This window comes from Plectropomus leopardus, chromosome 1, assembly GCF_008729295.1.
Source record: "Plectropomus leopardus isolate mb chromosome 1, YSFRI_Pleo_2.0, whole genome shotgun sequence".
Lineage (NCBI taxonomy): Eukaryota > Metazoa > Chordata > Actinopteri > Perciformes > Serranidae > Plectropomus > Plectropomus leopardus.
In genome coordinates, this window is record NC_056463.1 from 4,546,637 (window position 1) to 4,570,056 (window position 23,420).

Consider the following 23,420-nt stretch of genomic DNA (forward strand, 5'->3'; position numbering starts at 1 on the left):
GGACATTGCCAGTCTGAACATGCCCTGAGTGGTAACGTGGCAGCCTCTTGTTGCCATACTGGACTAATTTTAAACAATAGTTGTCTCCATTAGTCACTTAGACACGAAAACATATGAAAATAGTGTCCAGCTTGAAAATAGCAGTTCCCTTTAAAAGCCTTGATCAGACTAGAAATTGGCTTTGTGGAATTGATTAAAAGGTTGGCGGTGAAAGCTTGGTGATGTAGTGATTATTAACGGGGTTAGCTCACTCGGCCCCAGACAGGATGATAGTTAACTAAGTTCATTCAAGAGACAAATCTATATGCTGCTCTCTCACAGTCTTCAGTGTGCAGATCCATGCCGCGTATATTATATAAAGTTATATGGAGTTAAAAGAGGTGACACAGCTAATAGCTTTCTCATTTTCAAACTCTGTGGGTCTCTTTTCCCTAAAAGATCAACACTGCCAGAATAGTATTCAATAAGTCTGCAGTGTTAAATTCTCAAGTCATGTAGTGTCATGTAGTGTGAAGCAATCAATGACTGAAAGAATGAAATCTAAAAGTAATCCTTGCAACACTGAAGTGAAAAAAAGAAGAGAAGAATTGCTTTAACACCAGCTTCAAGACTTACACTCCCATGAAGATTATATGGATTAGTTTAGCACTTATGCGGACAAAACAACTTGTGTTCCTGCATGTTAAACTGCCTCATGTTGTGTTGCATAATGAGCCAAATCTGCTCATATCAACCAAACGAAAGTCATGATGTCGGCTTTATCCTTCAATTTCATGCAATTCCACACACAGTATGTGTGCGATGGTTGCGGTCTCCCGTCGAAGGTATCAGTAATCAGAAGCCCTGTAAAACAGCGCTTCAAAACATTTCTAAAAAAATCAAACAATCAGCTTTATCGATATTTTATAAGGTAGCATCCCTTACCACTTATTTTTAATGCCTAGAGGATGTGCAGGATGTCTTTGGGCAAGAAACATTAAATGTAAACAAATACACTGTGTTTGTTTACAAGAAAACTCCATGGTATATCTTTAATGATACTAGTCAGTGGTCCGTGAACCACATGTGTCTGACGGATACCAGGAGAGTGATTAAGAAAGATGGAAAGAATCTAAATCCATACCTTATCTAAATGTTTTCTCATAACAGAACTATTTACATTGTAGATACAGCCTGTGGCATTTTCTCCCTCTGCAGCCTCCTGATCTGATCTTTCCTTTGACTTTCACCATCTGCTCAGCACTTCTGTTTTGTCTGTTTGTTGGCTGGCATCTGCAAACAGTCCTGATTCTGATCTCCTGATAGATGTTGTTCCCATTCCACGTCAAACAACTCATTTAAATGAATCAGAAACCGTAACAGCCCTCATAAAACAAAGCAGTTAAAGGTAGTTGCATAATGTGTAACATTTATGATAGGGCTGGGCTTTAACATTATCCCCATATTTTAAGGCTACAACACAATACACAATATACTACATATTGCAATACTTTTAAAATGTACTTTGAAATGATATTAACTAGCAAAATACAAAATATTATATAATTATCTACTAATACTAAAGTCGAATACACTACTGATATATCATTTAATAAAATATGGTTATAAGGAAGTTAAAGTACTTTAATAATGACATTATAAAAATTATTGTTATAATTACATGAATCAAAGACCCATAGTGCTTTTATTTTGAAGGACCTGGCTCGTCTCAGACATGTTGATGTGATGTTTTTGCTTTGGACTTTAGGCTTGAACTTGGGCAACAAACAAACAGCTCTGCAGTTCAAACATAACTAATATTTTCAAGTCGCACTGGCACACCGTGGTCGCAAAATGTGACCAACAAGTCACAGTCTGGAGCTCTGCAAAAGCTCTGCTCAGTGTGTGTCTATTGACGAGAAAGCCGTAGGAGAGAGTGAGGGAACCCAAAAAGCGGTGACTTATGAAAATGATGCAATTTATACTTGATGTTTGCAAATAGTCATTTTATATATCGCATATGGAACAAGCCACGAAGCATATTCAATTTATTGCCTAACTTTACTTTGCATCAATGATATGGGATCGTTGCTCATTGAATCAATGTATCCATCCAGATCGATGGGTCGTTACGCCCCTAATTGTAACCTGACCAGACTCTCATAAGGTGGCCTCAGTCTCAGCTGCTCCGAAACAGATACTGAAGAGTTGACTGGCTGCTTAGTTTCTCCTGGAATAAAGAGACAATTATTGATCCAGTTACTGAAAGTTTTGCCCTCAATCCCCTTTTTTATAGCTTAATACAGACACAAAAGTAACTCCATAAATTAACATACTGTGGATGTAACAGACATTGAGTCATTTTAAAGTTGTTTGAAATAACATGTATGTTGGATCCCCTTGTTTAAAAGAGATGTTAAATTAATTCATATCACAGTTTTTTGACTGGTTGTGTATTTTCAGAGGTCTTGCTGAAACAATCAATACCAACAAGCAAAGATGTTACTAAAACAAATATCCCTCAGTTCTGTTGTTTGAAAAGCAATTTCATGGGTTGATTGACCTAACCGCCGCCTCACAAAAAAGCAATTAAGGGTCACTTTAGTTGGACCTGCATCGGCTTTTTTCTACAAACAATTTCAAGCGTCTGTTTAAGGCTGGAGGGCGGATAAACTTAACCCTGAGACACCAGCTGCTGAGCACAGGAACTGTTTGGGCGAAGGGTGAGTCACTCAAGCTCAGACAAAAGAAAAGCCCAAGAAAGGATAAAAAGGACTTGAGGATTTTCTTTGAGGAGGCCTGGAGCGTGCCACATGTGACAAGTTCACCTTGGCCTGAGGATAATGGGATGAAATGGTCATGGTGTTTCGCGAGCCTGCACATCGCACTCTCTGATCCTGCAGGTCCATTGTTGGATTCATTGAGCTTCCTGTGTGTGAGTCAAACCTGTAATTATGAAGAAATGTGCTGATAAATACCACAATATCATGAAATATACATTAATGTTTTTCCGCCTTAAGTTCGCCCTGGAGACGTTTAATCTTCTTATTCTTCTCTTCTACACAGATAATGAATAATTAATATTTGCCACCCTACTACCAAAATCTCAAACATTCATCTTTTCCGTCCCCCCTCCCAAAGGGACTGTTGTGTACTTTGTGCTTTTGAGTTTAGAGATTTGCTCTGACCCTGCCACTCTTTCATTCTCTCCTCCCCCACCACTGAAGCATCTTCTTTGTCTTGTCTCTTTCTTCCTGCACACTCAAGGTTAACAGAGACCACTGTGTTCTGTACTTGGAGATGCAGCTCTGTGGCTCACAGTGTTTGTAGTGGTGTGTTTGGCCAGATGCTTGGCGGTTTGCCCAAAGGCTTCACATTCCCAAAAGGCCTTGTTTGTTTTTTGGATCCAAAAAATGCGTGTAAACTTTCAGGAAAAAAAAGGATTGCTATACTTTTTTTCCCCATTCTGCACACAAAGCCTGGCAACATGTTTTATTTGCAGTTTCACCGACAAAGGCCATCAAGTCGCTTGTGAATGCAAATTGCTTCATTGGGAACAGAGGATGAACAAAGGTTGGGGATGGAGAGATGGCGAGGGGAATGAAGTAGCAGTAGAGCATGAGGGGATGAACCGGGGGTCGAATTGGGATCGATGATGGTTTAGAGGAACTCAGGGACTCAAGCTGTCTCAAAATCATCCCTACTAGTGAGTAGAGATGATGATCGAGGGGGGTTAATTACGTCATTAAACTGTTATTAACAGCAGTTAAAATGTGTCATATCAACGTCAGCGGTTAATCGTCCATAACAAATACTGACATGCATATTTGTGATAAACATATGATCTATTACTGGCCCCAATTTCGCCAACCCTTTAATGTCCCGCTCATCTGTTTGGTAGATCACATTTAGAGTCACTATATCTTAATGAAAAATGTGTTGAACATAACTCAACCTGACTGAGTCATCTCTACCATTGGTTTAGGTTTGTAATGCTAAAAAATCCACTAGATGTTGTTACTAGTTGCTGTGTCTTTAAATGGTTTGCTTTTTCCAGTTTGCCTCCTACAGGACGTTAGTAGCAAAAAAACTCACTCCAGACATGAGGGTTTGTGTGGTCAGCTTTTCAAAGGTAGGCATATTTTTTAAAAAAATAATATAGTTTCAGTGTTTTTACTGAGGGGATTTATGTAGCTTTACACAAAAAATAAAAATTTAATGAGGGGCAAATCATTTCTCAAAAATATGCTCCACAGTGGTTATAGATATAGTTAGATATAGTTATAAAAAAACAGCCTTCTAAACATTGTTGTTGTTCAATGATACATTTAATGTTATCCATTATATATATGGTGAAATTATTTTGAAAGAATAATGTTTTTACTGCCTTAAGTCATGCTAAATCAAACGGTCGAATTGTCCTTTTATGGTAGAGGTTGTGATGCTAAGATAATAAATTTAAAATTAGTCTTTTTTGACTTTTTTTCACCGTTTCTGAGATGTTTTCAAGGTACTGTAATGGTACATGTCTACAGTACATTTATAGAAATAAAACTAGTACTGGTAATACAACTAATTCCATGATCAAAGTTCACAGAAGTGGTCTGTTAAAAAATAAAAATTGTTTTTACACTTTCCAGTACTTTCAATAATGGTATAATCATTCCTGCAATACCTTCAGACAGTAGTACAGACTCACTCATTATGCAGTGGACTATATAGAGTACAGTGAGCGATTTTGGACACAGCCTCACTGTGGAGGCCATGACTAGTTGAGGTATCCTAGTTTTATTGTCCCCCTTGTGGTTCCAGTAATGAGAGAGAAGGAGGTGAGGAAGCAGAGAAGGGGGGATTGGAGCGATGAGGGATGTGAGAGCTGATGGATATGGAAGAGAAAGGCGTGAGATGCAGGTGGATGGAAGATAATGAGGACTGGTCTTTGTTCATATTCATACAATGGTTTATAATTAACTCGTAAATTTCTAACCAGGTGTAACATAGCTGTAAACTGGAGCAGAGCCTAACAGAGAGCGAGCACCTGCTAAAGCACGATGCGCCATCACTTTACAGCCGTGGTGGAAAACAGCAGAATTATGATAATAATGACGTCTAAGAACAAATAAAAAGTCGTGGAAGCTATTTAAAAAAATAATGAGTTCTTATGCTTCAAAGACTCATTTATAGAAATAATTCAAAGTCATATTCCCACCTCCCGCATGGACAGACATTCATAACCAACCAGGCGATAAATATATAGAGGATAATACGTAATCTTGGCAACCAATTTAACATCTGTTAATCACCAAAAAAGAATAATGGTCATTTTAAAAACGACACATTTTACATAGGCGACTTATTTCCTAAAGTATTTTGTCCACTAGTAATTATGAGGTACCGTTTGATCACAGCTGAAACTGATAAAAAAAAGACCTTCTCAGACCCGAGTAGAGGAGTATATTTTGGACCCGGTACCACTTGGATCGTGGATCGGGTCTCATTTCCTCAGAACAAAGTGGACTCATAAGAACACGTTCTTCATCTGCAGTTAGAATTAGCTCACTTGTCATGCTGTGGCTGTTGAAAAGGGGATCTATCATGTTTTTTCTTATTTTTTGCTCTATATATAATGCTATAATGTCAGATATTGATATTAAATATGGTCAAAGATTCAAATGCTGAAATAAACATTTGTTAAAGTAGTCCCTCTTTGCAAAAACCTCAAGCTTCAGAGCTTTTAAATAGAGTGCCGGCGTTTTTCTGTAGGTCGATGTGGAAGTTTGTGTCCCCCTGGTTTCCTCGTCAAAACACCTGTGGGATTTTTCCATTGGATTTTGGGTCATTGCAGGGAATAAGCTGTTTTACCAAATGAACACCTCTTTAAAGATTTTTGAAGCCTAAATGCTAGAAGTAAAAAGCTAGCGTTAGGCCATAAATGGGCTACACTAGTGTTGTGTCACCACTGCTACGAGGCTGTAAAGTTTTTAAAGCACAAAAAAAGCTTCAAAGTTCATAAGTGGGGTATTTACTGACGAAGAACAAAACGTCAAAGTCACTAAAGCATGTGTTAACCACGGACCTTATTTCAGGTTTCTAGCCTAAAATCCATTAAAGAAAAAAAAAAAAACGTTGACCTTGAGACTGAAATGCTAACTAAATGCTAATTTCCAGGTTTTGGAACTCATTCCGGGGGTTCTCTATACTCTGTTTTCCATAACTTTCCAAGACTTTCCATCAAGTAGCTGCTGCATGTAGCTTTTTTTCCAGCCTAAAAAGATCTCTGAAATTAGATCTTTCTTCTCTCCTTTGGATTTACACAAGGTTATACATGTTTTTTTTTCTCTTGCCTGAACTTTTGTAATGTACTTTAAGGTGGTTGCAGGCAGAGCTCCCTTCACCGACCCACCTGCACTAAAAAATACGAACACATTACTCCTGTGTTAGCAAATTTACACTGGTTGCCTGTTACTTACCACACTGATTTTAAAACTTTAATGATCACTTTTAAGTATGACATGGCCTTTCTCCAAACTACATTAAGGATTATCGACCCCCTATGTACCTATAGGCGTTGCCTTCAATCAGTGGATGTAGCTCCGCTCGGCGATCCTCATTCTCGGCTTGTGACGAAAGGTGACCGCACCTTTGTTGTCAGAGCCTCCAAACTGTGGAACATTTTGCCTACTGAGATTAGACTCAAACCTCACCCAAAAGAGCTAACCAATCAGGTCAGACTGCTGTTTGTCAGGAAGAGGGGAACTAAAACGACATGGATATGTTCAGGCAGACAATGAAAGGAAATTCTAGTTTTTTCAAACATTTAACATGGCCTTGTAGAATCCCAAAATACAAGCATGAACCTGAAAATGAGAATACATTGTCGCCTTTAATCTTTAAGTTACTTTGAGTACTTTTTAGATTTTTCCTCCAAATGTCAAGCTCGACAGATCATTGTGGAAACAGCAGCTGACGACACAATCTTAACTCAAGGTCACCTTCCTGACTGTTCACACTGTCTTGTTTTGAAGTTCAGAAATAAATGGCACGCTCAATTTTTAAGCCAACATCTACAGTTTGATAAAAATGTGCAGTGAAAAGTTCAAGATCACAGTGAACAATCGAGTCAACTTGTGTTTCTAAAGTCATGAGGTGTCCAACCCAACTAAAAACAACTGTTGTGATTCTCCTCTATGCCCCTTTTCGCTCCCTCCCTGCTTGTTAATGCACTCCCCTTTTTTGGAAAGACCATTTGTTTTTCAACCTTGGAGAAGAAATCCTCAGTGAATACATTAAGAAATACAACGTTTTACATATTCGCTTCCAAGAACACAAATTTAACATATTATTAATCCAATTTTTGTTTTACGAGACATGCTATTTTATATTCACTGACGTTTTAATCTTTGGCTCTGACGAAGAAAAACACCTCTGTAATTCCGAGCTGAAAACGTCTCCTGCTGTACAACAGGAAACACATCTTGTCCCCGAATCCTGCAGTTTGTTCCTCCCATCATTCACTGCAAAATGATCGTGTCACCATTAAAATCTGTGAAAGGGCACTGATTCACTTTCAGACAGCTTCATTTCCAAATGCTTGTCAGTGATTAAGAGACGTGTGGAGGTAATTGCATTCCCATTCACATCAGTTCATTAATTTCCACGTGTTGTTGTAATTGTGTGCCGTAATTGATTTTTTTTAATCCATTTGTCCTCCAGGAGCACTGGAGGAAACTTACATGGAATTGAAATGGAGCAGCTTTAATTGAGAGGGTTTAATTGTATGGGCTGCATGTTTGGTATTGGACTTGTGCTGCTGTGGCCTGTTTCTGTTATTGTCATGTGAATTAAGAAATAATAAGGAGACTAAGAACGAGAAAACAAAGAGGAAGTAATCCAGATGTGGTGCAGAAAATATAAACTCCTCCAGCGATGATTAGCTCAGTTTAGCAAAAAGACTTGAAACAAAATCATCCCACCAACACCTTTACAATTCCCTTATTAACAATCCAAACAAAACCTGAAGTGTAAAAATGACATGTTGCGGTTTAATGGGTAGTCATGCATGTGATTATTTCCAATTGCAAGGCAATCAGCACAGACTCGAACAGAAAAAAACAGAAATAGCACCAGGCGCCAGTCTGGCACCAAAAAACATTGTTAAACCACCGCAACATGTTTTTTTTTTCTTTTTTCTTTTTTTTTTTTTACATTGCAGGTTTTGAATGGATTAAACAAATGAGATATGACTAAATTAGTGAGCTTTAGAGCTGCTGGTAGGAGGATTTTGCTGCAGTTGGATTGAGCCAGTTAGCGGTTTCCCCCTGTTTCCTGCCTTCATGTTAGGCTGAGCTGACTAGCTGCTTGCAGTAACTTACTGTAAATATATATACAGACATACATATGCCTAGTATTATGTAGGACCTCCAGTAACTTGTAATACTTGCGGAGGACGTCATGTAGCAGCTGAAATAGAGAATAAATCAATGGTCAGGCACAAATTAAACAGTGACAAATGGTGCGGCTGCTGATTGTGAATCAATAATCCTTAATGAATTGCCGTGAAAGGTTTGAGTGAGAAGCTGCTCTTAACACAAAAATAAAAGAGGAAGTAGTTAGAACAGTTGTGCAGCCCGTCTCATCTATAATTCAACCATATCTGTTTTAAAACGCACTTTCTGTCTGAGCAGATGTTCAGGTGTTGTTACACCGAATAACCTGCAACAACATCTGATGTTTTTTTCTTTTTTTTCTGTCTCCCACCTGTCCTTCTCCCTCATTTGTTTGCTCCGTTCTCCTCATTTCTCTGACAGGAGATCGTCCTTGTGGTGTTCTTCGGTGTGGAATATTTTGTCCGCCTCTGGTCAGCAGGCTGCCGCAGTAAATATGTTGGCATCTGCGGCCGACTACGCTTTGCCAGGAAGCCAATATCTATTATAGGTGGGAACACAGCCCCCATGCACACACGTATCCGCACACATGCACACAAACAGACACATCACTCTCCACCCACACACAGTATTTAAACAATATCTGTAATATATCCTGAGCTTCATCCAGAAATGAGATATCTCAGACAAATTCAGCATGAAATTAAAACTGTCAGTGTGATTTTTTTTTTCCACGTTCAGCTTTTTATTCTGAAAATTGGAGCCTCCAGGTGATTTTTAAATATGCAGCAAAGAATATTAGCATTAATAATATTTGTAACCCCTCTCACCTCAATCGATTTATGCAATAATTTTTTAATGAAAACCAGTGATAATTTCTTAATAGCACACTTTCCATCCACTTTTTAGTACCTGCACTTTGTTCTTTGACTTTTTCAAAACATTACATGGAGGATAATGCTTGCTCTTTCAACACTGCACATCCATATTTTGAAAATGTGCCTGTTCTATAAAGCCTCTCTTTTTCTGTCATTACAGATCTGATTGTAGTTGTTGCCTCAATAGTTGTGCTGTCAGTCGGCTCCAAAGGTCAAGTTTTTGCCACCTCTGCTGTAAGGTAAGAGACAGTAGTTGTGCTTGAAATCGTTCCCTGTCACGCAAATAGTGCACTTTATAGTGTGTTCGCCATTTTGTAGTAGTGCTCTAATTCGATGGAATGAGTGTGTGAGATTGTGTGAGAGTGAGTGAGAGTGTGTGAGAGTGAGTGAGTGAGAGTGAGTGAGAGTGTGTGAGAGTGTGTGAGAGTGAGTGAGAGTGAGTGAGAGTGTGTGAGAGTGAGTGAGTGAGAGTGAGTGAGAGTGAGTGAGAGTGAGTGAGAGTGTGTGAGAGTGTGTGAGAGTGAGTGAGAGTGAGTGAGAGTGTGTGAGAGTGAGTGAGTGAGAGTGAGTGAGAGTGTGTGAGAGTGTGTGAGAGTGTGTGAGAGTGTGTGAGAGTGTGTGAGAGTGAGTGAGAGTGTGTGAGAGTGAGTGAGAGTGAGTCAGAGTGTGTGTAAGAGTGAGGTCAAGGGTCCAGTGTGTAGGATTTAGGGTTGTTTATTGGCAGAAATGGAATATATACAATTATGACTATCAGAGGTGTGCCATATCATGTCGTCCACAATAATACTGGTATAATTTTTAATATAAGGAAAATTCATATTGTGATGATGGCAATATTTTAACTTGCTGACATAACGCCATAACACTGTTACTCTCAGCAACAACAAGGATGACTGAATGCAAAATTTCTACGGGCCCAGACAACTTCTGTAGCCCCAATAATTTCAAACATCTTGATAATTACAGTTTGGATGACATCAGTATGGAGCAGCTGATGGTGTTACCAAGCTACAAAGGATGCACCATATTTGATTTTACGTCGATAATCAGTATACCAATACAAAAAAAAATAATTTGGCCAATAACTGATACCATTGTCATTATATCCTCTTTTATCCCCACCTAATTTTAGTGATCATCAAGTCTCTTTAGTTAAATTAACCTCATGTTATGCATACTCTTATCTTGATTGACCACCAGCAGATATTATTGTGCATCCCTGCAAGCTACAGTAAACATTCTCGCTCTTACAGCTAAAACCTTAGCCTAAATACTACTACTGTTGACGGATGTTAAAAGTGAGAGCTTAAAATCTCAACTCCAGTTCTCACTGAAGAATAGACAACCCATGTTGACTGCGTCTTCCAAACCGTGTTTTTTTCCAGACTGGTTTCGCCTCGAGCTTTTGTTTTTCTCACTGCAAAGATCTGTTAACATTACAAGTTTTCACAACACGTCAGTCTCCATTTTCTTTACATCTGCTTTCCCATGAGATCATGCGAGGTGCTGCATTCATGCTCCTTCCGGCACAATAATCTTAATAACCTGTAGTGTGAAATGCAAAATCATTTTTAAATCTTGCAGTGTGTGCATGTTCGAGATTCGGAAGAATAACGACTGTGAAGTTTCTCCTTATGTGTGCGTAAAACCGAATTTCAAAATTTGGAGTTAAAAACTCTTCTAGTCTGTTTTTAAACAAAAAAATGGAAAAATCCTGCGTATTCTGTCAACACAATGGAAGCTAGTTGGAGCTTTGTAAATCTGTTGCTCTTTTATAATATTGTAAAAGACAAAGGCCACACATAAAAACGAATGTGTACCTTTTTATTTTTACTCCAATTTTCTTTCTGATGCAAAAAACCACACTCTCTCATCTTTCTCTCTGTGGTGTCCAAAATCAAGCTGTTTCACTTAGCGATCCCCCTGAAGGAGAACTTCTGTTGTGTTTCTGTTTGTCTGTTGCATTTGTTTTGGGAGTTTGTGTGTTTTTGACTTTGCATTGTTTCTGTATTTGCAGCATCTTTGCTGTTAATGTATTTGTTTTGGCTTTCTGCAGCATGTTTTTTTTCAGTTACAGTACCTTTTTCATTGTATTGTTTTAATATTTCTTTAATTGGCGTTATTTCTGAAGCTGCAGCAGGTTTCTACTGAAGGTAGCGTGTTTGCCTTTGACAGATTTAAGGCCCTTTACTATTTCAACATGATAATGCCCTGCTGTGCAAAGCTAGGTCACATAAAGACATATTTTTTCCCAGTTTGGTGTGGAAAGGCTTCCCCGACCTTCAAGGGGTCCTGAAATCAACCCCATCTAACCCCTCTGGGATGAACTGGTCTCACTAATGGAACAAATCCTGCAGCCAGGCTCCATGTGGAAAGCTCTCCCAGAGGAGGAGATTAATACATGATTAATGGTCTTTGTTTTTAAGCAGTCACATATAGGATATTACATATTACGCATTTTTTCCCTGTTATAGGTTTTTTTGGAGGGGATTTTTTCCTTAGTCGATGTGAGGGTCTAAGGTCAGATGGATGTCGTATGTAGTAATGCCCTCTGAGGCAAATTGTGATATGTGATAATGGGCTTTATAAATAAAATTGACTTGGCTTGATTTGACATTTAGGTGTAATATTCAGGTGTCCATATTCTTTTGGCCCCATTTTGTGTGTTAACATTCATACCAGCACTTTTGTCGATTTGCAGAGGGATTCGCTTCCTGCAGATCCTGCGAATGCTCCACGTGGACCGACAGGGAGGAACGTGGCGTCTCCTGGGCTCTGTTGTCTTCATCCATCGGCAGGTATACAATCACAACCCCGTCTCCCAGAAATTATGTTTGTATATTACTTAATTGTATTTATAATTATGTTGTGGTGACAACATAATTGCTGTCAGGATTATGTTCAGAGATGTTTCTTTTTTTTATTTATATATTTTTCTTATTGGGGAATAATTATACACATAACACAGATGACAACACGTTGATATAAAGATGTAATCTTACCTATGAGAAAATAAATAAACAAATAAAAATTAATAGGATCACTTCAGCAATACAAATTATCAAGTTGTGAGTACGAGTGCATTTATATTTTTAAAAAAACTGAAATATATAAGACAGGTATAGAGTGCTTATAGTTCTATATAGTCCCACTCATCACTTCACTCTCAGATTTTCTCCCGTATCATATTGCAGTTTTACAAAGATTTGTCACAATATTTTTTTTGTTACATAACAAAGTGACTTTATACTTCATACTTTATGTAAATCAAATGCAGCTGGTCCTCCTCTTCCTCATAGCAGATTCTACATAATGATAATTTTTTCAATATTAAATATATAAAGTTGTGACAATGTTTCTTTGAGTTAACCCTTTGCAACTTGAGTAAATTGGCTGTATTTCTTTAAAAAATATGGGAAGAAGGCAATGAGTAACTTCACAAGAAATGGCCCAAAAATTAGGAAGAAATTAGTAAAAAGTTTGCAGAAAATTACCTAAAAGTCAGAATTATTTTTATTTGTATTTTATTTTTTACTACCCCCCCCTTTTAGATTTTTTTTCCCTTTTTTATCCTAAATGTTCAATAGCAGCTTTTTTTTTCAAGTTTATATATATATTGTGTATATATATACATTTTGCAGGACATTTCTTGCCAAACCAATTTTTCTTTGTTATGGTTAAATGTTGATAATGTTCAGCATCAACATTTTTACAGTATTTCAGGTACGTTAATTAGAAACATCTCCTTGAAAATGCCTTTCGCTCTGCATTTCATTTCCCTGAAAAACATATTTGCTGTTTCAAATTCTTTGTATATAAACAACATTTCTATGAGACAGGGCTGTTTTGAAATCACATCACATTTCCAAGTCCAAAGCCTCGAGGCTTCTGATTGTTATTAGTAAGCTGGAGGCTTTCTGTCAGGGGATTTATAGCCTCTCCTCGTCGTGTATTATTTTTCAATACTACACGGTGCAGAGTCTCCACATGGGAATGCATATTACAGCCAAATGAATATTCAGCAGAGTCAGAAGAAAAGAGCCACTGTGCAGCAGGTTACGGCCATAAGCTCCTCTGTTAGAGGCGGCTGTGGCCTCCTCCAGAGTGTCATTCAGTGGAGTCAGAGGTGGCTGTGATTATTCCCACCGGTAACTGAAGTTGTCTTTGAGGTCTGTGGGAAAACGCAGAGTAATGAAGGTGAGCGGAGCATCAGGGATGTTGCTCCTACTGTACCGCATACTGTGCTTCCTTGTATCGGCCCATTGGCTGATGACTATATTGCTTCTCGCTGAGGCCTGTCATCAAACAGCCATCGACCTCAGCAGTGAAGACAGAGAGTGTCTGTGCAGGGAGATATTGGGCCCGTAGCTATACCAATTCAGCTCGCTACAGGGTGCCACTCTGCATGGAATCACACTTGTGGCTATTGAGGGCACTTATGAAGGAGGATATCAAATTACAGGTAACTGCTGCAATGTTTTTTTGATTTGCCATAAGCAGGAAACATTTGTCAGCATGGATACTGATTGATCACAGTATTTTGTTAAACTGTTGTCATGTTTCCCTGCAAAGGCATAGCATCCCTAGCCTGACATCAACAGGCCAAACTGTAAATGCGAGTTATGGCCATGACGCACCAAAGCGAGAGTCTGGGGCCCTCGTCGCCGTGGTGTGTGCTGCATCTCAGCACGTTGAATCAGCTGGGACAGCCGTGGAGCCTGTCGGTGAATGAAATCACTCTGACTGGCCGTTCAGCTCAGTGCACGAAAAGAGAAATGGAAGTGAAAAATGTGAACAAACACCTAAAGTTAAGAGGGAGTGAGGTAAAAACAAACTTGTTCTGCTTGTCTCTACAACAGAAACATTTCCGAGTGGTTTTTGTTATTGTTCACTGCCACTCGGTAAATATGCTTTGGTCTTCAGCATTAGATTGTGTTGTTAACGTGCTAACTGGCTAACTAGCGTCATGACGGTCCTCCGGTTTCCTGTTTTGAATGATGAATACAGACAGCCACCACGCAGGCCGAACACACGTGTTGGTTGGCGTTTGGTTTGGTGTGTTCATATGCATTTTTTACGGCTGAGACATGGCGACATGAGGCGACACAGCAGGGGGCTTTCATCGCCGCTAGTTCTCTGATGTGGTGTTATTAACAGCCATAGACCAAAATGCCTCTGGATGCAATTGTAAAGACCCCACAGCCAATCAGAGCAAAAAAACACGACGTAGTGCTGAGTGACAGGCAGAAGTAAACAGACTACTGCCTGCAGAGTCGAGCTATGATGATGTAGCACCAATATATCTGTCAACGACCGTTTGTGCCATCAGAATTGATAATTGTTCATGAGCAGATACACATCAGAGTTGTTTTCTAAAAGTGCCTTAGTAACACTCCCCTTTATTAAGCTGTGTTTATGCTCATCATCGTGTCCCCGGTACGAGAGTGCGTGAGCCAAAATTACATCGTCAAGTATTTTGCGTGAAGCCCAAAGGCCCTGCAAGTTCATTATGTGAAACATACTGCGTATTAGATAAACAGTTGTGATCGGCCTGACGGGGCCGAGTCGGCTAAAAATCTGTTTAAACAGGCGGGGGAGTGGACGCATCTGCTACAGCAAGTAAAATATGAGCTCGCAGATTTGTTTGCTTCCCAAGCTTTAATGTCCCACAAGCAATCACCATGTGCAATAAAACAGATGGTGCATTCTTTATAAAATGATTGAAATATGCATATGGTCAAAGATATGGGTTTAAGATAAAAATAGAGAAAAATTTAGATAGAGGCAGTTATGGTTACTTTATTTAACAGTTATCTAACTGCACAACCTGTGCTACTGAACGCACCATGTAAAGGCAGTGTAGGTAAAATGTAGCAAAGTCTTAGGCCAGAGGTTCCCAACCGTTTCAGCAGGTGACCACTGAAAACAAAGCGATGTCTTTTTTTTTTACCCGCTTTATAGTTTAAGGCATTGGCTGTGTGCATTTACCTCTCAGACTGCGTCATTTATGTGCTTTTTAGATGCCATTGGGTGACACTGGGGTTACTGCAGATTAATCTGTCAATTATTTTCTCAATTAATCGATACACCGTTTGGTAAATGAAATGTCAGAAAATGGTGAAAAATGTCGATTGTTTCCAAAAGCCTGAGACGATGCCTTCAAAGTCTGGCTTTGTGCTCATCCGAAAGATATTTAATTCACTTTCATTAAGGCTTATGGAAACCAGAAAGTATTCACAGTTGCAGAATTTCCTAAAAAATCAATGTATATGTCGGGATGTTTATACCCGTGCACCTGCACTTAGGGCTAGGTGATATGGGCAGAAAATTGCCATATTTTTAGGTTATATCTTGATATACGACATATATGTCAATAATTTTAAAATCTCCTCAAAAGTGCTTCATTAATGCTAACACTGGGAGAGGGAATTACATTTTTTTTAACCAAATTCCCTATTCCCTGTTGAAGGAACGACTATTGGTACTTTGAAAAAAGCATTAACACAATTCCAGGTTTGATCAGTAATCATTAGCAATGTAAATATAATGACTACACAGGTAAAGGCAAACATTAAAACAGGCAGAAGTGTCTGATAAATTAAGAAAAGTACATCACCTTAATGTAATGCAACCTTTAAAATCAGGAAAAAACACCATTTATTCCATATTGCGATATAACAATTTCCAATATCTACGACAATGTATAGTGTTATATCTCAATAAGATATAATATCTTTATATTGCCCAGCTGGACCCCCACAGCACAGGTGAGGCTTAGGCTTTATAAAGAAGAAGTGACCGGGTGCTAGACTGTAAGCAGCAGGCATTCAGCGCTGAAAAAGCGCAAATATAGCTACGCAAAACACCAGAACAAAGTGAATCTGCCTTCTACTTTCACTGTCACTGATGAGCGTGTTAAAAAATAACTTAAAGCCCTGCATAGTGTACCAATAGGAAGCTGGAAACTGATCATTTCAATTATTTATTTATTTTTTTAATGTACCAGCCCAGTAATTTAATAGTTGACAACTAATCGATTAACTGATGAATTATTGCAGCTCTAGCTGACTCAATCTAGTATTTCAAGTAAAAACTTGAAAAATGAGAAGAAATTGAGACCATTTTTGTAGCAGAAATAAGATTTTCTTTCTTACCACGAAGTATCATGTAAAACCCTGTGAACCTGCAGTTATAGCTACATACATGAGCTTAATAATACTTTACATGTAAGATTGAATTTAAAGTAGTAGGAGGATCCTCCATCATCCTACACCTGTGCTTTCCATGCATTCAGGGTGGTAAAGAATAACAAGTCAGCACTGGACTGTTTGAGGTTTTAAGTGACGAGTCCCACTCCAGACGAGCTGGTGATGGGATGGACCATAAGATCTTTCACATTAATGTACAAATGGAGGCAGATGGGAGATGGGAGACTGACCTTTGGATAGGCCAGCTCATAATTAGTATAATTAGTTTCAAAGGCATCAGATGTGTTTAAGGGAGCAACTCTGAGTGAGCTTGGGCTTTTTCATGTTCTTTTAGTGTCATAAATTCTGCTAAATTGACTTTTTTTTTGTTTTGTTTTATTTTATATTTTTTATTTTTTATACTTTAGGTCCACTTTACTTTTTTCTTATCCTCACACTCGTCTGATTCTCTACTTATATTTACATTTTAATTCACTATTAATATTTAAATACTTTTATTGTTTTTTGTTTTTTTTATTGTGTACTGTCTTTTATTGATTTTATTTTTTGCATGAAGACCAGAGTACCTCATTTCAGTCCTTTATGTAGACACTTTTTGGAATTACAATAAATTATCATCATCCTTAGTTCCTTTTTTTTTTTTACTTTGCACTATTTTCTTGCCTATAAATAATGATTCGTTAAAGCCCCTAAAACCCCATAGAGCCCTGCACAGGGAAATATAGTGTGCAATAATACAACTGGCAGTACAGCAGAGGTCAAACTACCAACCAGCTGGACGCTACTGTGCAACACCTCTTATATTTGTTCCTTGGTGATTTTCTGACAGTTGTGGTGAAGCCACTCTTTTGCCGAAACACACTTCAAGCTGCAGCGTGTCTGTGTTCACAGCTGGAGTTTTTAAACTCAATGGAGTCTCAGTCACTTCAATCAGAAGCCATTCTTCGTGTTATTACACCATTTAAATCCACACAGAGAAGCGTTCTCCTGCTTGTGGCTTGTAATCACAGTTTTGCACAGTTGCTCCTCGTCTGCTCTGCCGGCAGATTGGAAGCACATGTTTCCTGAATGTGTTTGCCAGGTCACAGCAGCGACTGAACCCATGGTAGTGACTCAGGGAAGATGTACCTGAAAGCTTTACAAGCTGTTATTTCTGAGAGGCACGCACCTCTGAGTCGAAAGCAGGGATGTTAGTTAAAGGTGTTACAGGCTCCCGTGTTCACTGCCAAAGGTTTGATGCTCAGAAATGTCCAAAACATGCAGGAAAAAAAGTGTAGGCATATGAAGAAATGCAGACGCAGAGAACCAGTGGAGCGCAAGTGCTATTTGTGTAGGGTAAGTGTAGGGTAATATAAGGATACATTCAGGTTATTTCAAGTCAGGCAAATAGTCGTTCTCGCAATAATCTGCTGCTGTTCCTTTGTGGCACTCCGAAAAGTCTAGGAGTGACAGCTCTGGGGCCGAGACACAAATAAGAATTTCACTTATTCAGTCCGATTCAGTGCAGTGAGTGCTCTGGCACTCTGAGTGGTTAAACACGGCTTAAATTACGTAGTAGGTGAGTGCAGAGAGAACATTCACTTAAAGAGCTCTTTCACAAAGCAGTAGTCCAATTACAGTCAGACAGGATAAGAGCCAAGCCCAATTAGACCTCCTGAGCAAATCACAGACAGCTCCTTATTGGATCTGCAATGAGATGCTTCATAGTTATTTTAAATACACCAGGAGAGAGCAGCTGTCTGGGTTTCAAACTCATTTCTAATGATTTAGTGCCCATCTGAATTTAATCAACATCCCTCCAGTGATTGGTGATTGTTACTGAATATACTTTGAGTTTCAACTCAGTTGAACTTCCTGTGTAAGGTGTAATGGTACACATATTGTTATTATGCCGCTATGCTGGTGACAGCTGCGGCCTGAGGAATAATGTTTTGGGTTTTTTTTCATTTGCAAGGGCGAAAGGTTTGGTAGGGATGTCCTGCGAATGCTGAATTTCCCCTAACAGTAATTTTGATCAAACATAGAATTTTCAAAAAAAATAATCTTTAAGATAATTTATTACTTATTACTTGCCTTTTTCTCTTTTATATTTTTAAAGAAATCAAACCAATTTGCTCAAAAGGTTAAATTGCTTGTGAAAGGCGTCTGACCACAGCACAAGAAAACTGGTGTAGATCCAGGTTTCAAGGGGTTAACATATCTTGTTCTCTTCTAAGTCTGGGCAGTATGTTGAGTTGAGTTGAGTTTAGTTTAGTTTGGACATTTTTACAACTTATAAAACTCATACACAAGTACACAGAAATTCAAAAAAAAAAAAAGAAAGTAACAGAAATTTAAAAAAAAGAAGAAATAAAGAAAGTAACAGAAATTAAGTATATAAAAATTATATAGTCCTACTGTCAAAAAACCCCAAACATTACATTTCATTTACACTCCGCTTTTGTGAACATGCAGTTCATTCTGACTTTCTCTAATTTCAAACAACCTCTGGATACAGCCTGTTGTGTAATATTTCATACCTTCATACCTTCCTGAAATGTCACTGGGGTAAACGGTATGACAGTATAAGTGTGTCATGAATGTGCGACACTGTCATGGAGACGTCCTGGTAAATAATAATTGCACCTTTCTAGTCCTCCAACCACTCAAAGCTCTTTCACAATACGTTTCACATTCACCAATTCTCTCTCACACACACACACACACACACACACACACACACACACACACACACACACACACACACACACACACACACACACACACACACACACACACACACACACACACACACAGGTGGCTGAGGCTGCCGTACAAGGTGCCACCTGCTACTCAGAGTAAACACACTCACATTCATTTGAATTCAGCATTCAGTATGTCACCCGAGGATGCTTCGACCTGCGACTAGAGGAGCCGGGGAGCGACCTGCTAGCCTCCTGAGCCACAGCTGCCATAGTTTCAACAAACTAATGCTCTAGTTAGGGCTGGGCAATAAAATAAAATATACAATATATATATAGTATACAGATATCAATCGTGATACATGTTTTCCTCGTTTGACATATGAGATGTAGTCAATAGAATGTCAAGAACGCATTGCAGGCATGTCAGCTCCGCTCTCCGTGTCCAACGGTGCCCCTGCCAGTGTCAGCCCCACTCTCCTTCTCTGCCGGTGTCTCCGAATGTCCGCTCTGCTCTCATTCTCCACCAGTGTCTCCGTTGGTGTCTCCTCCAGTGTCTCTGAATGTCTGCGCTACTCTCAATCTCCGCCGGTATCTCCACCGGTGTCTCCAAATGTCCGCTCCGCTCTCACTCTCTGCCTTTGTCTCTGCCTTTGTCTCTGCCTTGTCCGCTCCGCTCTCATTCTCTGGTGGTGTCCCCGCCGGTGTCTGCTAAGCTCTCATTCTCTGCCAGTGCCTCCGCCGGTGTCTCCACCAATGTCTCCGCCGGTGTCACCAAATGTTCGCTCCGCTCTCACTCTCTGCCTGTGTCTCTGCCTTGTCCACTCCGCTGTCATTCTCCGCTGGTGTCCCTGCTGGTGTCCGCTAAGCTCCCCTTCTCTGCCAGTGTCTCCGCCAGGGGAATGTCCACTCGCTCTCATTCTCTGCTGGTGTCTCCAATTGTCTGCTCCACTCGCATTTCCCTGCCCATGTCTCCACCAGTGTCTCCGCCGATGTCTCCGAATGTCCACTCACTCTCATTCTCTGCTGGTGTCTCCAATTGTCCGCTCCGCTCTCATTCTCCGCCGAAACAAATTACTGTGATAAGTCTTTTTCCATATCGCCCAGCCCTAGCACCAGCGCATCCTGATGCTTGGACAAATTTGACCAAACAGACAAAGAATAAAACTAAAGAAAATAATGTTTTATCTTTATCTCGTGTAACTTAAAATGTTTTTTACACCTAGTTTCAGTTTTTAAGTTAACTATGATGACCTTGGCTGGCAAGAAAACAAAAACAATCCTTTTACTGATATTGGTTTAGGGAGGGGATTTTGCAGTAGAGAATAGGCATGAGTGATGTCACAGTATTAAGGTATACAGGGGGATTTAGAAATCCAGTATGTTTTTCAGTACTGTCATAAATACAGGCAATCCTCTTTCTATTAAACTCATTGTATGTAGTGCACAGCAGGCACCGCCAGGGCTCAGTCTCTGGTATCTACTGGTGGATCTGACAGCTGAGTTGAAAGACACCGCAGCATCTAGTTCTGGGGGGATAAAGGCCTTTGCACACTGATTCTATTTTTTTTTTTTTTTTATAGGATTTTCAATCCATCATCCAAAAAAAAAAAACCATACAGAAACTTTGCACAATGAGTCCAGCACATTTCATTGTGACACGACATGAACGAGACAATGGCTCCCTTGCTTTTCTTTACTGGAGTGACCTCTCTGTCTGCTGCCACTCTCTCTCGTGTTTTGCATTTGGCTCCGCAGCTGCATGAAGGGACTGAGCTCTCCTCCTCTCTGTCTCCACACTTTGTCTTTCTGTCTGTGTGCGGTCCTCTTCCTCTGTCACATCCTCCTCCTCGTCATCATCATCCACCTGAATGTTATTATCTGACCTGCTGAAAGTGAGCTGTCAGTTATGAAATTATATTGTGCGCTCTGTTTGTCTCTCTTGTTGTGAATTTGTCCTGCTGCCAAATTTTTCTTCACTGTTTCTTGATCAAAAAACTCTCTGAGGGCTTTTGACGGATGTGAAAAACGCAGAAAATTGAACTTGTTCTGAAAACTTTAATTACGAATAAAACTTTCGGAATCTGTGTGCCAAAGCGGTTGACATGCGTCAAGTCTGGACCAAAAAAATGGACTCAGCGTGCAAAGGCTTCAGTTACAGGACTGTAAACAGACAGCGAGTTGTTAGCGCTGCACAATTACTGTATGCTGTCCTACACCGTATACTCTGGCAAAATTTCAGGAAGGTATGAAGGAATGAAAGCTAATTTCAACATTCATGAAAACTGAATGGGGGCTGATTTTTTAATTTTTTTAATTGACCTTGTTATATCTTCTTAACACTTTAAGTAACACAAAAAATATTGCAATGAGGGATTTTTACGCTACGTGCACTCATGAATTGTTAGCAAAAAAGGAAAAATTAGGAAAGATTTGCGTATTTTTTCAGTCCACTCCGAAACGATAACGAACTCACATCAGTGAATAAAGTGGTGCTTTAAAACACATTACATATATATTTGTTTTGTTTTTGTCATCTTGACTTAAAATATGTTTAAATTCTGGTTCAAAAAAAAAAAACCAAGACGATGACATGGAGGATTCGAAACAGGAGTCCACAAATCAATAAGTGCAACATGGTAGCAATGTCCGTTATTTTTATACTCTATGATCAAACTTCACAAAACAAATTTGACTTAAGATTTAACCTTTTTTGATTTGTTTAACTCGTTTAAAACCCCCCAAAATTTTGTAATTATGGATTTTTCCTCCAAAAGCTATCATGAATAATTAGCAAAAAAAAAAAAAAAATCAGGATTTTAAAAAAAAATTTTTTTTTTTTTATACACTCAAATGGACAACTTGAAGTGAAAATGACAATAAATGGTCTTAAGAGACCTTTTTTCAAAAGAAAATGGGAGATTATCTATTATTTATGAATAATTAACTCACATCAACAAATAAAGCGAGGCTTTGAAACTCATTACGTGTTTAGAAAATCTTCATTTTTGCCATTCTGACTTCATTTCTAGCTTCTAAAACCCAAGAGGGTGACACGAAGGCTTCAGAACAGGAGCCCACATGTAGCCACATCCACTGTTTTTACAGTCTATGATCAAACTTCACAAAACTTCTTTTATTTAAGATTTCTTCTGTTTGATTTTGGGCTAAAAAAAAAAAAAAGTGCCACTGAAAATTACTGGAAAAATGAGCTTTTTCATGATTAAGAATGCAGCTTTGCAACGAGGGCGTCTGGTTTGATGTCGTTAATGTAAGCAATACATCAAAACATGAAACATGTCCTGATTTGCATATTAATTTTAAACAAACACATTTTAACAAACGAGGCCCTTGGGTGACTGAAACATATGGTCTTTACAATATATTAAAAAGCCAGTCGACAACAACAGACACCGTGCGCTGCAGTTTGTACATTATCACATAAACAGCACCAAATATATACCATAGAGCCATCCAAAATCAATAAAATCTGACTATTAAATATGTTGCGGGTATTTCATGCAGCTTTAACATGGATTGCATGTCAACAAATCCCATGAAAGGACCAAAATCAATAATGAATTGATCCTTTACTAACAAGGCCTTTCTGTGGAGCCAAAGCTTGTTTTAACGTATGCTTGCATAGAGCTCCATTGTCGTCCAAAACTTAAAAAAAAGCACATCAACGGGTTACACGTTTCTTGATTACAATGAACACAGCCACTGTAGTTTATTTTGAGCCAATCCCACATGAACCGCCCTGCTGACACACTTACTGTCACAATAAATGTGTATTAATCCGTGGCTGAAAATAGTTAATAAAAGCTAATGAATGCATGATTGTTTGAGTCACAACGCCCAGCTGTTTGAGGACATTTCTGCGCCATTAAAACAAATGAAACAATAATATTGTGACCCAATTTTTTTAGAGATTTATGTCTTCAGTCGGAGCAAATGGGCTCCGGGCTGAGAGCCACGGCGTTGAAAAATTGACTCACACATTCAGTCTTTTCCTTGGATTTGTGGACTGGTGGGAAAAAAAAAAAAAAAAACTGAATAATGCCAGCCTCGTCCTTTTTGAGAATAGCATCATTTTACCAAACCGATAAGAAGCTACTCAGCTCAAAGTGTGAATCCACTTTTAGTTCGTCATCAAGCCCGCCGAGACGGCAGGATGCTCAGAAATGTATTTTTATCATCACATTCACAGCACATTTACATGAATATTCACATCCATATGTCATATTATTAGCAAAGACATCCTCACTAGCCGACAGGCTGTTAACTGCT

The 23,420-nt window shown here is 39.0% G+C and overlaps 1 protein-coding gene across 3 annotated transcripts in view; it reads left to right on the top strand.

Annotated features, from left to right (window-relative positions):
- The window catches only part of kcnq1.1 (potassium voltage-gated channel, KQT-like subfamily, member 1.1), a 68,994-nt gene that overhangs the window by 14,893 nt on the left and 30,681 nt on the right, over positions 1–23,420 (top strand). For all 3 annotated transcript variants that reach the window (XM_042488426.1, XM_042488421.1, XM_042488435.1), the window contains exons 3-5: positions 8,787–8,913; positions 9,402–9,480; positions 11,943–12,039. In XM_042488426.1, the coding sequence (XP_042344360.1) occupies positions 8,787–8,913; positions 9,402–9,480; positions 11,943–12,039 (303 nt within the window). The remainder of the gene's footprint in view (positions 1–8,786; positions 8,914–9,401; positions 9,481–11,942; positions 12,040–23,420) is intronic.